The sequence below is a fragment of the Pleurodeles waltl genome, chromosome 4_2, assembly GCF_031143425.1.
Source record: "Pleurodeles waltl isolate 20211129_DDA chromosome 4_2, aPleWal1.hap1.20221129, whole genome shotgun sequence".
NCBI lineage: Eukaryota > Metazoa > Chordata > Amphibia > Caudata > Salamandridae > Pleurodeles > Pleurodeles waltl.
The window spans coordinates 515,383,600-515,400,840 of record NC_090443.1 but is presented as its reverse complement, the minus strand read 5'-3'; the positions used below and the strand labels follow the sequence as shown (position 1 = coordinate 515,400,840).

The 17,241-nt window shown below is 42.1% G+C and overlaps 1 protein-coding gene across 7 annotated transcripts in view; it reads left to right on the top strand.

The window, feature by feature from the left end:
- The window catches only part of SWT1 (SWT1 RNA endoribonuclease homolog), a 793,385-nt gene extending 790,698 nt beyond the window's left edge, over positions 1-2,687 (top strand). For 6 of the 7 annotated variants that reach the window (XM_069232008.1, XM_069232009.1, XM_069232010.1 and 3 more), the window contains one exon: positions 107-2,687. In XM_069232008.1, coding sequence (XP_069088109.1) covers positions 107-212 — 106 coding nt within the window. In that variant the 3' untranslated portion in view covers positions 213-2,687. The remainder of the gene's footprint in view (positions 1-106) is intronic. The other variant, XM_069232014.1, reaches the window with a different exon arrangement.
- Positions 2,688-17,241: the final 14,554 nt, after the last annotated feature.

The window sequence follows — 17,241 nt, the reverse complement described above, 5'->3', positions numbered from 1 at the left end:
CAGCATAGTTATCCCATATAGTTTGAAGCTTGTAGGGTTCAGCAAATGTACGACTTATTTTAGCGATTTATAATTGCAACTTTTATTTCTTTTCTTTTTTTTCTAGGCAAAAGCTAACGATTGGATGCTACCAGCTTAGTGTCTTGGAGCAGACGATGAAGACTGTGAATGAATCGATTTGTTCGGAAGCTAAAGGCAGGGGCTGGATGTGACGCGAAGCCTCGGCTGGAAAACGTCACCGGTGGCTAATCATTCACACAGTGTCTCTTACCGCCTGAAGTATCCAATGGGATGGCGCATCGGTTGTCCCTGTCCACAAAGACCTCCAACAAGCCTGCACTTTGCTCTGCAAAAGAAGTGCGGGACAGTATAGTGGCAGATGTTTTTGTGCTGTTAAAAATGAATGCCACAACAGCCACGCTTTTGCCCACCAGTGTTTTTTGCCGGTGGGATGGGATAGACATGCCAGTATTAACTTGTTAAACAAACTTTTCTACAAAAGACCGTTTTGTACCTGTTGAAGCTCCTTTGCTCCTCCCCTTTGCTGACAATCGACACTGTTGAAAAATCAGTCTTTTCTGAGGCCGTTGTGCGCTCAATACTTTTAGTACATGTCTCACCAAGAAATGTCATCTATGTGGTCTTAGTGGTTGGGAGTTGATTACCTAGCAGAATAGCGTATGCTGATCTGTCTTCCGTTCGTTAAAATATCACTATTTTTTTAATGGAAACACAGTGCATATTTTTAAGCTATACTGTTGTTCTGTACTAAATCATCAGGACCCTTTCAGTATGCACACAGATATATATCTATTTCTATATATCTATATATATATATATATATAAGTAAATATATATATATATATATATATATATACACACATATCTGTGTGTGTGTGTGTGTATATATGTATATGTGTGTGTGTGTAGAGTAGGTGTGTAGCAGTGTATAGTTTTAAAGGGGAGATTTCATGGTTTCATTCTTATTGAACTTGCACTGTGGATGTAATGCCTAGTGAATGGCTGGAAATGTGTAATATAGTTCTAATGTATTGCAAAGTACGTGCAAATAAACCAAAACGTACGTGCAAATACACCACAAAAGGTTGTTTTCAGTGCCTTCACAAAGCACACTTGAGTATTCACTTATTCTGAATGTCTTGTTCAATTTGTGTCCTAAAACATTGATACTACTATTTCAAGCCAGTATATATTTTATGTATATTGGAAACCACTAACATGTAGGAACCACATCGTTTGCACCCATTTCCAATTTTGACTGATTTAGCTTTCCTTTGCCAGTTCCTGACAAACTGAGGTACATCATAATCAAGTGATAAGAGAAATCATATTGCAGGTATGTCCAACACCCCTATCTCTAGAAACAGGGGTACTCTTATTGCGGGCAGATCTGCGCTGAATGTTTATGTAGGATCTGTGTTCATGTGTGGCAGCTAGACCCTGGCCGCTTAGACACCCAGTGACGACTCTTTCCTAAACCTTTTCTTCTGCTTCTAGACTCAACATTTGTGTGCAGCACATGGAATTTTATATGTGCTCTCACAATTGTGAGTGAATTTTTGTGAACCATTGTATCCTGTTTAAAGATGTTTTTTTATTGAGTCAAATACAAGAACATTAACTTAACATTGCCAGGACAGAGATATGCAGTTGTGACTATATATGCATAAAGAATATTGTACTTATAAATGCATATTAAACATGTAAAAGAATTAGGCATATGCAGCAATACAGTATCAAAGACTCCAAGTTTGAATAATGAAAGAAGAAAGAGAAAGGGAGAGGGAGAAGAGCTATAGGGATAGAAAAGTGAATCAAGTGATAGCCATGTGGAGAGAGAGGTAATAGACATTAGTTACAGCGAATCTAAGATTAAATAAGTATATATAAGAAGAAAAACAGGAAATATTTTGCCATTTTCAAAAAGGAGGAGAAAAATCAATTTCCTTCGCAGTGCGTGAGAGATAGTTACTTAATGGCAACCATAGCTAATTACGTTTGAAGAAAGTTCCTGTTGAATCAACCTTGTTTCTGTCAAGTCTGTGATGATAACATACAGAATTCCACCACTTTCTGAGAGTAATGTTCTTCAAAGATTTCCAATTAGAAGTAATAATAGAGATTGCAATAGAAAGCAAAAGGTCCACCAATTTTCCAAGAGGCCTGAATGAACTCCAGATATCGTGTATGCCACCCAAAAACAGTAATTCATATGACATTTTTAAGGAGATCTGAGCTATTGCTGAAATGCGAGACCATATTGAGGTCCAAAAAGTAGATAGGGATGGACAAGAAAAAAACATGTGAAAGTCAGTACCCTGCTGAGTGTGGCTGTGCCAACAATTGTCATTTTGTGCAAGTTTGAGTTTGTAAAGGCGTACAGGAGTGTAGAAAAGTCTATTATAAAAAAAATATATGGTCTACGTGAGGCTTGCAGTGCGTGCAGTGGAATGTATCTTATACCACGTTCTATCCCATAAAAAATTTTATGAAATAAAAAACACCACCAAGATCGGATTCCCACAATGTCTCAATAGGTGATTTGAGTCTAGGTGAAACAGACGTTCTTAAAAGTTTATAAATTCCAGCTGCCCTAGGATAATTAGAAGTTACGATCGGGTGTGGAGATGATGCAAGAGAAGAATGATTATGATGTATAAGTTTATTGAGGGCCTCTTAGACCAGAGTAGAAAGAATGATATATTGGGATTTCATGCAAATAGGGAGATTATAAATTGCTGAGAGGGTAGTAAAAGGGATGAGAGAGTCTTTATGATATAATTGGGAAATTAGAAGAATACCTTTAGTCATCCAAGCCTTCCAACACAAGGTTTTACCTTGTTTCCTAAGAGAATATTGTGCCAAATAGGACTGTTAAAGAATTGATTAATGGGGGTAAGATGCAAAAATAAAAAAAGGTTTCAGTAAGTTGACTGAATGGGAGATAGTGCTGGGCAACCAGAATTTTGGGGGGTTAGACATAAATATAATATGTTTATGGGAAAAGGGAGAAATAAATGGTTCTTCCAAAGAGAACCATAGCTTTTGAGGGGCATCATTGAGTGTAGATAAATAGGGTTGTATTTGCTTAATGCCAAAAGATTTGTGATAAGTTAAAAAGTCAGGAAAATTAACTCCACCTTATACTTTAGGAAGTTTCAGTTTTGAGAGAGAGATTTGGGATTGTTTACCGTTCCACTGGAACTTGGATAGAATTTTATCAATTGAACTAAAAAATAGTTTAGGTATCTTAATAGGAAGCATCTTAAGGAAAGAAGTTCATGATAGGGAGAAGCATCATCTTAACGGTGTCCAAGCGGCCCCACCACGTGAGATATAACAGAGACCATTTCTGTGTGAGATCTACCAGCTTTGCAGATAAGATTTCTAAATTAGTCTTTAATGTATCCTTGAGAGTAGTGCAGTACCATACCCCCAGGCATTTAATCTTAGAAGAATTCAAAGATAATCCTGCATCAAGGAATACAGAGCCAGTGCAATGAGCATTAAGTGGTAAGACCACTGTTTTGTCTATATTACGTTTATAGCCAGATACATCAGAATATAAGTTGAGCTCATGCAGGAAGAGAAGTGTCAGGGTGAGACATGAACAAAAGAATATCATCAGCATATGCCATAAATTTGATGTGTGCATTATTAAATTAAAACCCCGTAAATTGTTCAGATGATTTTAATTGGTATAGGAAAGGTCCAAGAGCCAAAATAAATAGTAAAGGAGATAATGGGCATCCCTGACGAGTACCCCTTTTAAGAGGGAAAAAAGGAGATCGGATACCATTTGTTATAACCGAGGAACATGTTGAGGAAATGTCGGAATTTAGTACCTAGTCAATGCCATTCCAATGCCTTTGACAAGAAACCCCAGAAGACCCTATCGAAGGCCTTTTCCACATCCAATGATAAAGCTGCCAGATGAATCTTAAGTTTTGATGCCTTGTTAATAATATTTTAAAAAGTACGCAAATTATCTGCTACATTTCTATTAGGGATAAAACCTGATTGATGAGAATCACTAAGGTCAGGTATATATGGGAGTAAACGGAGAGCTAAAACTTTGGCATAGAGTTCACAATCAGTATTAATTAAAGATATGGGTCTATAATTTTTACATTCAGTCGCATCCCAATCTTTTTTGGGAATAAGACAAATCATGGCCTCCGTAAATGAGCCAGATGTAGAACCTGACATTATAAAGTGATTAAGTAATTGAAAGAGTTTGGAGAAGGGAGACTTGGCAAGCTGAATAAAGAATTCTACTGTGAAGCCATCTGGGCCTGGAGCCTTACCCTTGGGGAGAGATTGTGAAGCTGTATATAGTTCGGCAAGTTGTAGGGGTTGGTCTAAAGATGAGAGGTCAATCTGCAATGGGTCTCTTGGTTTGAAATTAGAGAAATATTGGTTGAGAGATTCAACTCTTGGTGTGAGTTCTGGAGTGTACAGGTCCTTATAGTAAGAAGCGAAACACAATGCTATATCTTTATCTCTAAAGTGTTTAACACCACTGTTTTATGTGATAGATTTAATAGTTGTTTTTTCTTTTCTTTGTTTCAAATATCGAGCTAGAAGAGAACCAGCTTTATTGTTACCACCATAATATCTGGCATTTATTTTCAGGAGGGTGCTGTATGCTTGTTCAGTGGTATATTGGTTAAACTCCATTTTAGCTGAGACTAGTGCTTCAAGATGTGATTTACTAGTTTTGTGAGTATAGTATTCATGTTCTAGGGGATGGAAGTCGATTTTTGTTGAGCTGACTTTTTTTTTCAGTGAGCGTAACTTATGATGAAACCCCTAGAGGCTGCTTTGAATGCATCCCACACAAAATGAAATGATAGTTGATCACTATCGTTGATGTGGAAGTATTCTTCTATAAACTTACTGTAGGAAGCGATAAAAGTAGCATCTGAAAGTAGAGAGTTATTAAACCTACATGAAGATGTTTTAGAACCATTAAGAAAAAGATCAAGGCCAGTAATCACAGGTGCGTGATCTGAGATCAAAATAGCACCGATTTCAGAGTTGACCATATGTAGCAATAAACCTTTACTCAGAAAGATATAATCAAGCCTAGAATGGGAATGGTGAGTAGGAGAATAAAAAGAGTATTCCAAGAGGTCAGGATTACATATTCTCCAGGAATCAGAGGGAGAATGCTGTAAAATAAAGTTTTATAAAGCTTTGTGGGAGGCATGTGGAACGAAACGTGACGTGGAACGTCTCTACAAAAATGGATCGAGAATTTGGTTGCTATCACCACCTATTAGTAAATTGTTTGAGGAATGTTCAGAGACAATATGTGAAAGATTCTTCCAAACATTTGGATCTGGATTTGTGGGGCCGTATAGATTTAGGATAGTAAGAGAAATATTGTCAATTGTAAATGTAACTAGTACCTAACGACCTTCTGTATCTTGATGCTGTGAAATTATGGTAGGTTTGAGAGATTTATGACAGAGTATAATTACCCCATTTCTGTGTGTGGTGGAATGGGAGTAGAAAATGTTCCCCCACCCATTGTTTTTTTAAGCTTAATTGCCTCAGAGTCGTTCAGGTGAGTCTCTTGCAACAAGGCAATGTGGCATTTCAAACGAGCTAGGTGAGATAAGACACGCTGACGTTTAATGGGGTGTTTAAGCCCCTTAACATTCCAAGTAACAGTTCTAAGTTGTATAACAAGAAGTATTAATAAACAACTGCTGTAACAAGGAAAAACTAGGCCTATCAATTTTGCAAAAGCAAAGAAATGGGAAAGAAACAAGATAGTCAAGAAAAAGAAAAGGAGGAAGATGACCTCCAGAAGTTGTATATACATGGATGTGGCAATACAGGGACTAAAGTCCACAAAAGCTAAAGAAGACAAGATAGAAAGTGAATACCCTGAAAGGTAGAGGGACAGCGGAGAACCTGAAAAGACAGGTAAGAGTGGCTTCAGCACAAGAAAAGTGAGATAAGATAATAAAAAATATGAAGGCGAGTTTCATGGAAGAAAAATAACCATACAAATGAAAAATGTACCATTCAGGAGACCAAATCACGTAATAACTACAGTAAAGGAGTGTGACATGAAGAACAATAAAAATCAAACCTTACCAGTGGAATGTGTAGGACAACAATTTGGATGGTGAGAAAGGTATACGGTTGAGAAAGGAACATGAGGATTGCACAAAGAACACTATCTAAAAAAATAAAATAATAAGATGCAGAGAAGGAAAACCATAATCATAAATACTAAACATAATCATTACTATTAAACTGTCCAGAAAAAAAGAAAGGACATTAAAGACAAATTAAATTATATCTTCAAGTAATTGCAGATTCTCTTAGTTCCATTGCTTCTGTTTTGTGTTGGTTAATAAAAGTTTGTAGTGCTGAAGGTTCCTTGAACGAGTAAGATTTGTCCTTGAATGTAATTTTGAAAAAGCATGGGTGAAGAAGACCATATAGAATATTCAAGGATTTGAGCTGTCGACCTAAGTCCAAAAACTGTTTGCAACGTGCAGCTGTAGCAGGAGAGAAGTCTTGTGTGAAAAACACTTTATGACCTGACCATAGCAAAGAGCCCACCTTTTTGGCTTGCAAGAGTATTTGTATCAAGTCCGTAAATTGGAGAAAGAGAATAATAATGCCTCTAGGATGTGCACGAGGGCCAGTTGAAGTCTGTGGACCTAAACGATGTGCTCGTTGGATAGAGAGAGGAGAGGTAGAAGGCAAGCAAAGAATTGAAGGTATTGCTGTTTGAAGGAATGCAATCATGTAAGAGCCTTCTGAACCTTCTGGAATCCCGAAAAGGAGAACATTATTTCTCTTATTTCTATTTTCTAAGTTTTCAGTAAGTTGAGCTATGTCCTTGGAGATCTGAGGATTGACAGTGTTACAATCTTCAGAAGTAAAAATTTGTTGTTCGTGTTGGGACCATTTCTCCTCAATGCGTTGCAAAGAGGCATTAGTGTCCATCATAAAGGGCTTTAATGCACGCAATTCCTCCATGACATCATCTAGAGTAAGATGTGTAGGTGATTTTGAGGGAGAATCAAGGTATTTTTTGGGTGCTTGACGGAGGAGGTGTTAGATAGTTTTTTCACAATTGCGCCAGCAGCATGGGATGAAGAGGCGCTATCCTTTAAAAAGTCTGCAGCACTATCCATTGTTAAAGCTGATGGTAGAGAAGATTTAGTTATATGTGTGCGCACCACTCGAAGAAGATTATTAGACTTGGAGGAAGAGGATGAGTGGCAGCTCTGAGAATTATGTGGTCTCCCCATAAAAGCCAGCAGCAATTTGATAATAGGAAGCCAGTAATGTGAGGTGATGATGAAATTATATTACGATGAGAAGCTGCTGCGAGAAGTTTCCAACAACAGAGCAAAATATAATAAAAAAATATATAAATAGAAAATCCTAAATTATTCTCTCAGAACAGGCATGGCAGAATACCACAAGAGCAAAGCACTCGACTGCACATAGTCAAACAATTGATGACTAGTAACCTTCTGAAAAGGAGAAATCCCCTCTGTCAAAGGAAAGCATTTACCATGTTATGAAAAGCAATTTGAAAGAGCTCCTTGACAACAAGAGCTGCCAGTGAATACTGAAAGTTTAAAACCTCAGCTAAATGTGTTTGATGAGAGAGGTCAAAAGTTCAGCTGGCTGTCAGAAGGTAATAAATATTCCATTGGAGAGGAAATTAGATTTGTAGAATAACATCCAGGCAAACAGTTAAAAGTCAAATAGAAACATCTCTGTGAAAGTTTAGGTTTGTGCAGAGGCTTATGGAGTGAAATGCAAATGACGCAGATAAATAATTACCTCTGGCCCTCATAAGAAGTCTCTGAAATGACTTCAGAACTCATGTCTCTGTAAGATAAAGGCATATTTATGCAGCGGCGGAGCTCCACTGCTCAAAAATGCTGGAGAAATTAATCATTTTGATGTGAAAACATCTCCTTCCTTCCAGGAAGTGCTGAAGCCTCACGGAGCTCTAAAGAGCAGCGGCCATCTTGCGTGACCTCCAGCCACGCCCCATTGTATCCTGTTTAACAACGTGCTTTTAGGTGGCCTGCCCTTGCTGTGGAACAGTGGTACCAGTGCTTAATTTGTGCTTGTTGTTTCCGGTGCAGAGCACCAGCACTTATTTTTGAGGGCCAGTGCTTAGTCTTCTGCTTCAAGCATCTACTGCGCGTAAAAAACACATATCGGAAAGGCGGAGGAAGAGAAAAACGAAAAAGAGTCACACTGGGAGACAGCAGAAATCTGCAGGAATGAGCTGAAGAGCCAGGAGCACCTGTAAATGGATTGAAGAGGCCCGAGATGGCTTCAGGATTACGCTGCCACAGTATTCCGTGTTTGCACATTTAATTGCAGCAGCTGCGTGTTTAAGAGGAGAGCTTTGGGCACCAGCACGTTTTTATTTAAAAATTAAGCACTGAGTGGTATCAAGCGGTACTAATTATGCTAACTGCAGGGTAGATGAACATCAAATGCTAATTCATCTCCGGCTCCATCCTCCCCAGAGCCTGAGCTTGTGGAGATTTCCCCCCACCCATCGCCAGCTCTTCCAGCACCATCTCAACCTCTGTGTACTCCGCCTCCATTATCAGTGTTAATACCAGCTCTGACATAGCTGGAGTTCCCAGCTCAGGTACAGATCCATCCTCCTTCTTGCAAGCCATGATAGATATTTTTAGTAGAGTGGAAGTCCCCTCTGGCACTCCTCTAGCCTCCATGGGACTATATGGCTCTCCAACTGGCACTTTTCCTCTGGCTCCATATGTCCCTCTAGCTCCATGCAGAATCAACTTGCCGGCATTTTTGCACATTCCCACTGTAAACATCTTGTACTCCAAGCTTGATGCCACTACAAAATCGACACAGCTATAGACTCCGGCTCCCTTGTCTCGGCATGGATCCCAATGCCTCCACCACATTGATTTCAGTACCTCTATCAGTTTCAACCCAGGTGCTATCTCAGTTGTAACCGCTAGCGCCTCTGGCCGCCTCCGATGCCAGGGTGCCAGCTGTTAAAAAATCCATATTAAGAGGCAATTCTGATGTCTTCTAGATGAAGGACGAAGCTAAGAGGCTATTAACTGTCTTTTCCATTCAGACTCAGATCAGCAATCTCCAGAAAATCAAGGGTATGGTGATGATACTGGCTCTGTTTTAGACCTGGCGTCTCTTCAAGAGGCAAGTGAACTGGTACGTTTCACTCCCCTCCTCCACCAACATCTCCTTCTGAAATATATATTGACCCGGTCCCCGGATAAGCCTCCACCTGAACTGGCTTATTTTTATTCAGTACTAAAGAAAGCTGCCAATTTATTGGAGTTCCTTCTTCAGACGATGAAATCTGAACCTGGTATTCTTACAGACATATTGCAATCAACACCAGCCAGAGGTGAGCTTATTTTAACATTTAATGAAGCAATCCTCAAGGCAAGGACATATGGTCCAAATCATACTCTTGCCATGCTGTTCCTAAGACAGTAGCATGTCTGCATACGTCAGCACTGGGAAATTATTTCTGTCTGTACATGCCTTGCCAGAAAGTCTGTTGGTTCACTCATTATCCACGTCACAACGTAATCCTGATGCTTTTCTCACTCACCTATCGGACGGAGAATTTAAAAAACTAAGAGGTAGGAAAGAAAGTATTCTCAGTCCGGAGTCTTGCAGTGCATTCCTTAAATGCTGCTTGTTTACTAGGACTTTATAGCTATGCACTTTGGGATATGGCAACACTAGTAATTCAAAATCTTGCTTCTTCTTATAGTGCTTATTTAAAATAGGGCATCCAAGATGGGCAAGGCACATCCCATCAAATAATGGCTCGTCTAGACGTAGCTGACTACATATCCAGAACAATGAGCTCCTCTATCAGTTTCAGGCATCATGCATGGCTATGCTCCACTGAATTTTCTGCAAATGTCCAAAACACTCTTGTGGACATAACTTTTTGGTCAAAAGGCTTGACACCATGTTAGAATACAGTGAAGGCAGAACCACAGTAAGATCTCTTGGCATTCAGTCATCTTCAGGGAGCTTTTGCTCTTTTTGCTGAACCAACACTTTTGGAAGAGGATTCCAATAACAGGAGTGTTAGTCTTTATCGTCTGGCGAGCAGCAACAGCAGAACCCACTTACCTGCCAATAATGTGGTAGAGGGGCAGAAGATGTCCCCGACTCTGTTGATCCTCAACTTATTCTTGTTCTCTTCCCTAGCGCCACCTTGGAAGCAGCAGTAGTTCCATTGTAAAGGAGTATGTTATGCTTGTGGGAGTAATGGTGTACCTTTTCCTGTTGGATTGAGAGGCCATTACTTCAGACCGCTGGGTCCTACAGATAGTAAAAATAAAAATAAAAAGTAGTACATCTGATCCTTCTCGAAGAATCCTCCCCATTTCCTCTTCATTTGTCCCACCCTTCCCAAGAACATCTCCAAGCCCTGCAGTACAAAGTGACATTCCAGTTGCAGAGTGGAGCGGTGTAGATTGTGCTGAGTAAGAAATTGGATAGGGATGCTATGCTTGGTACTTCGTGGTTGCCAAAAAGAACAGGAGACTTCATCCGATCCTAGACCTCAGGCTCCTGAACTGGTCCTTACTCAAAGACAGGTTTGGATGCTATGCCTGTTGCAGGTCTTAATGGCATTCGATGCAGAAGACTTTATGGTTTCATTTGACTCACAAGAGACATACTTTCACAAACCAGTTATGAGGTCTCATCGGAAATATCTGCTTTTTATTATTGGTTCGACTCACTACCAACTTGGTAATTCATTTTGGGGTGACATCGGCATCCTGAGTCTTCACAAAGAGGATGGTTGTGGTGACCGCTCATCAGAGGTCAGTAATTGTTGTCTTCCCTTATCTGGAAGGTTGAATCCTCAAAGCTGGTTCAGCAGGGATTTTGTCCGCCACCTACGAATGGCAACATCTCTGTTGTCCAACTTGAGATTTTCCATCAATATGTCCAAATTACACTTGGAGCCAGCCCAGCACCTCCTCTTCATAGGCGCAGTACTGGATACCACCCTACTAAGAGCGTCCCTTCTGATATTGGAGGTATGAGCCTGATGTTTTTGGTGGTAGCTCAGATCCCAGCCTTGACGGTCCTGAGATTGTTTGCTGTGAGATTCCTGCATCCTCCTGGTCACTCTTGCACACTGACACATGAGGACTCTCCAGTGATGCCTCTGCAGGAGTGGTTCCAACACCAAGGAGATCTGGCACATTTTATAGTGGTCTCCAGGGATGCTGCAGCAGAACTGACCTGATGGGGGTGTAGAAGGGGATGGGGGGGAGAGGGGGCACTAGGGAGCCCACAGCAAGATGGCTGCACCTTATTGTACCTCTGCCAGCCGGGAACTCCAATCTGCCAAATATCCGCCGAATGGACTGCCATTTGACCTCTAAAGAAGGGGAATATTATCTACAAGGTCTTTGGAGGTGAATATGATCTGAAAAAGGCAGTGCCTGTGGCATTGATAAGGCCGAAATATTGCACGGGGACAGATGACGTGTGGGCCTAACCGGCAGGAAGATGGCAGAGCCCGAAAGGATAAAGAGCGGAATCAAGAGCCCTGTGCCCCGGTGAACGCTGCCCCCAGTGATTAGGGTGCTGCCGTGATAGTCCCCTGCTATTGCTACTGAGAGGGGACAGCACTGTGCCCGGAGCTGCAAAGCCAATGAAATTGAGGCGCATACCCCCTGCAAGCATTATCGAAGGTTAGCAGAGGACGGAGCTGAGGTCTTGCATGGCTGCCTGAACTCGTGCCGACCTGCAGCGGGCGACAAGACGCAGGTGCCGGGGTTGCGGCTGCTGCTCACTGTATTGAGCGACTGTGAGGAACTGGGAGGCCCTCTAATTGCGGCACTGCTGGTGTCAGCCTCGACGACCCCATTGATCAACGAGAGCCCCCGGGGCCGTAACAAAAGCAGCCTTCCAAACGGGGCATCTGGGCACGAACGGTGAGTGCGGCACGTCCTGAGCCAGAGGAAAAGGGTGCTTGGGCCAAGCGGGCTGGCTACTTGGGGGGACGCCTGTGTTTTGCACATAACCCCTTCCAGCGACCATCTGAAGCCCCTCGGAGAACGCCACGTGGACGCTTTGCTATTAGAGTCTCTATCAATGAGAAGCTCAGGTTGAGGTCTCAAATCAGCACATTGAGAGCAGAGAGCAAGCAAGTACCACAAGCACAGCGAGGAAAGTGCAGATCGAGTGGGTATCCCCCTCCCTCCCCGCCCATACTCAGGCAGGGCAGTGGAGTGTGCACAGAGAACCTGGGACGGCATTAGCCTACATGTGCTAGAAGAGCTGGGGCCTACATGTTTATCACATTTACAATTGACATTGTAAAGGGCAGAGGCTGGAGACTGCTTCACTTGATGCTACAGCGCAGGGCACAGCATTGGAGTTGAGCTGTAGAGAAGGTCCTGACTGTCATTGCTGCGCCCGTGGCACAATTTGAGAGGCTGATACTAACCTTAGCTGGCCCCACATACATTGAGTGTAACTGCACTGGTAAGTATTTGTGAAATACTGAATGCCTATGAAGCGCGTGTTGTTTGCACTACACCATAACCCACCATCATAGATGATAAAGGCACCCATAGTTAATAGATGACCTCCCTTGATGGTGTAGCAAGCTTCTATAGCTATCAGTGGGCCGCTACCCTGCACTTGCCTGACGAAGCAGAGCTATCCAACATGGGGAAAACAGACAAGCAACAATCCCGGCTCACCTTTAAAACCAAGCACACTCCCTAGGTTGACCACCTGGGATTGAGGCAAATTCTGGACAGGACTGTAAAAAATTCAGGACAAAGGGTCAAAATTCAGGACAAAAATTCAGGACAAAGGGTTAAAATTCAGGACAAAAATTCAAGAACAAACATCAGTTTTACAGACACACGCAAGAGAGGCCATGCCTCACTATGTTGTCAGTGCATTTATTTACTCTTTTTTAACATAGAACTATTTATTTACTGTGGTCTTTTTGTGATTGCCTCCTGGTATGCTACATTCAGGTGTCACATTACGTCATTGTTCAGTAGTAAATTAATGCCCTTTCAGTACTGTGGAAAGCCCATCCCCCCTACCCAAATCTTCCTGATCTTTCTTGAAGAGAAAGTAACAGCAAAATTTTGATTATGTTTCTGAACATTTTAAAACCCCTTGCAAACAGTATGGGAAACATTAAGGTAATTAACCTTATGCTAATTTAAACAAATTGAACAAAAACACCTGGCTTACCCCAACCGCCCATGGACTTTCAACCTATTTTTTTTTTAAAGAGGCTGGGCAGATGGTGTGGGCGACAGTCTCACACCTAATGTCAGGATGAGAGGCACCCATAACTTGTCTGTAGTCTCACTGCACTAGAGTGTATGTCTGGGACTCTACATTTATCTCAGAAATGGGAGCCTGGACTACAAATCAAAGATAATAAAAGAGGAGGATAAAATTGAGATCAAATGGGAGATCCTCAGCAAGTAATTCAAAGCGTTGTTGCTAATAACTGGATAAATAAAGAAGAGAAGAACAAGGTGGGACAATTCCTAAAATCAGACAAGATGGGTCCACCAAGACTATTCAAAGGTACTGGTTACCTGGGGAAATGTCTCTGCACACAGGAGCGAAACAGAAGAGGCACTATCAAGTGGTCGAACAAGCAACACCCATCCACCTTGGCAAACTCTTCTGGTGCAATGGTCCGCTGTTAGTGCTTGTGAAGGATGAGCAGGGGGCAGACCCCTTGCAAGGTTGGCAAGGCAATTGCCTGCTTTGTCCATGTATTTAAATGGTTTTGAAATTGAGCAAAAGCCAAACTAAAGATCTGGGTTATCCTTAAGTGTCAAGTACACATAGAATCTTCAAAATATTTGGGATGTACATTTTACAAACAAAATGTACAAATTTTAAAATGTAATTAGTGTTTCTTAAACATATGGCACTGTTTTCCCCTTTATATACAATTAGATCTCAGATTGAACTAGGAACCAGTTACCTTTTGATATCTAGTGATTAAGATCTACCATTCTTACACTGATTTCCAGGATGAACATCTCGGCAGAGCGAATGGTCCCTCCAAGCCCAGTTTGCTTTTTGGTCTTCTCTTCTGCTTTCTTTAGTGGGCCATGTGGCACTAGCGAAGATGGTGTGCTACCCCAATGATAGTATTATTTTGCAAACCTTCCCCTGCTCGTCCTTCATTCCTTCTTCAGACAGGCCACACATCTGATTTGGTTGCTGCGGTGCCATGGGGTAGCTCTTTCCACTCTAAAGTTACCTGTGACTGCGGGTGGATTAGGTCTTCTGGACTTAGAATGGTATTATTCAGCTGCACAGGTCCAATGGGTGTCTCGCTGGCTTTCTGCTCACCTCCCTGCATTAGATGGGGTTTACCAGTAAATACTTTTAAGGAAGGCTTAATACACTGCTCATTGTTTCCTACTGACCATTCCATGGATCACCATCTGGGGTTAACATGCACAGCTTTCTCTTGCCCTGCCAGAACCTGTAAACTCACTGACCTGAAGAAACCCTATGCTCCTGCACTACCTTTGCTAAGCCTTCCCACCTGCACACTGCACTGGTCGCAACTGTACTCTACACCACTCTGCTCTGTACTAGTGCATTCTGCACCAATACACTCTATTCTACTGCACTCTATGCCACTCTACCCTGCCCAATGCCACTCTGTGCAACTGCACTCTACACCAGTGCACTCTAAACAACTGCACTGTGTGCCACTGCCCTTTACTCCGAACCACTGTACTCTATGCCACTGTTCTCTGTACCACTCTACACCACTGCACTGACACTCTACTCTGCAACTCTGCACTTTACACCACTCTACTCTATTCCACTGAACGCTAAGCACTATACTCTACTCTACACCACTCTACAATAATCCTCTCTGCACCACTCTACACCACTGCACTCTATGCCACATGAGTCTACTCTGCACTCTGACACTGCACCACTCTGCATTACTGCAGTCTCTGCTACTCCACTGCACTCTATGTAACTCTACCCCATGCCACTCTATGCCACCGCACTCTGTGCCAATGTACTCTAAACAACTGCACTGTACTCCACTGCCCTCTACTCTGTACCACTGTACTCTACGCCACTCTGTGCCACTCTACATCACTGCACTGACACACTACTCTACAGCGTTGCACTCTCCACCACTGTACTATACACCAATCTACTATGTACTACTGCATTCTATGCCAATGCACTCTATGCCACTCTACTCTGCATCACTCCACTCTACAGCACTATACTCTACTCTGCACCACTCTACACTACGCCACTGCACTCCCTGCAACGCAAGTCTACTCTGCAATCTATGCCACTGTACCAATCTACACTACTGCTCTCTCTGCCACTCTATTGTATGCCACTCTACTCCACTGCACTCTACTCTGTCCCACGCCACTCCATGCCACTGCACTCTAGACCACTGCACTCTACGCTAACGCACTCTAAACAACTGCACTGTACCCCACTGCACTGTACTTTGCACCACTGTGCTCTACGCCACTGCTCCTATGCCACTCTACTCCACTCCACACAACTATGCCACTAACCTTAAGCCATGCTGAACAGCAGCTACTCTGGTGTATAACATGGCTAATGACTAAAACACATTAGCAAAGACAATAACTCTTTCGTAGACGAGACATGTTGGCTTTGCCAATGTTTGTTAGTACTATGAGGTACAGAGGTCGCTGAAAGAACTGTGAAAAATACAATTACATCATAATAAAAGCTGCTACAAAATGCGCAAATACATATTGGTTAAATTTAAAAAAGCGCTTCTCAAATACAGATTTGAATAATATACAGTTTATACCTAGTACTAAAAAATGTTATAACACTCCATTAAAACCACACACTCCACAGCTCACCTTGGAACACCATTACAATCCCTCTCTAAAAGAAATATCTTTGCCACCAGAAAACTTCCAGTGACTCCTTTTAGCAAAGTCAATGCAGGTTTTCAAGCCCCTTTGTATTTGCAGATTTACCAGTTGCGCACATTTGCATGTCTTTAGGGAAGGAGACCCCCTGGCAAGAAGGTCTGATTCTTATCTGTCTGCCCCTCCCTCCCTCAGAGCACACAAGACTCCCTGCCTTTGAAACCTGCTGGGGAAACTAATCGGCCCGTAATTTCGCTCTACCTTCCCTTGTACATTTGGTGAAAGGCTAAAATTGAGATTTTCCTAGCCTTGGTGTCAGAAAGGCTAGATTTTATTAAAGACAAGGAGGCGAGTATCTTTTCATGCTTTATTTTAAACAGCAGCCAAGAACTACAAATCCCAGAATCCCTGGGAAAAAACTACAAACTGCATCACAATGGGGTCCACCAATCACACGACAGCCCCATAATAATTATCTTGACTGAGAGCAGCAAGCCCTCTTTTCTTGCGAAAGTCAGTCAATAGAACGATGCGAGAAAAACAACATTAAACCATAAAGAGTCAAAAAAGCTGAAAGGACATCTATACAGAAGGCCTTGAGGAACGGATAATCTTGTGTAGATCTTGCTGGTTGGAGAGACGGTCCAGAAGGAGGAGCTGAAAGAAGCTGATCAGACGGCAGGGTTGTTGTTGGTTGCGGTTGAGGCAACTAGAATAAAAGAACAGGGAGGGTTAGAAGAGGCAGGATAATACTCGCCTCTTTGTCTTTAATAAAATCTAGCCTTTCTGACACCAAGGCTAGGAAAATCTCAATTTTATTACAAGACAGGAGGCTCATATTATGCTTGTTCAAAGCAATGAAACAACATTTTGTAAAGGATGACCAACCGGTTTACAATAAAACGTTCTAAACGTACTGGCGTTAGACCAATCTGCAGATCTGAGGATATCCTGCAAGCTAGCCCCAGCCAAAAAGGCCTTAGAAGCCGTAGCTCCTCTAACGGAATGGGCACCATAAACGTCAATAGGGACACCAGCCAAATTCATCAGCCACTTGAGCCAACGGGCTAAAGTGGGAGATGAGACAGGTTTGTGGGGTTTTTGGTAGGAAATAAGCAACTGAGAAGAAGAAGCTGTCCTGAGATCTGCAGTTCGTGAAACGTACGTTTTCAAGCAATTTGCCACACACAACTTAGGTTGGGAGGGAAAAAAGGGATAAAGCACAGAAGACAAATTGGTCTTAGTACGTCTAGCCACATTAAAACACACA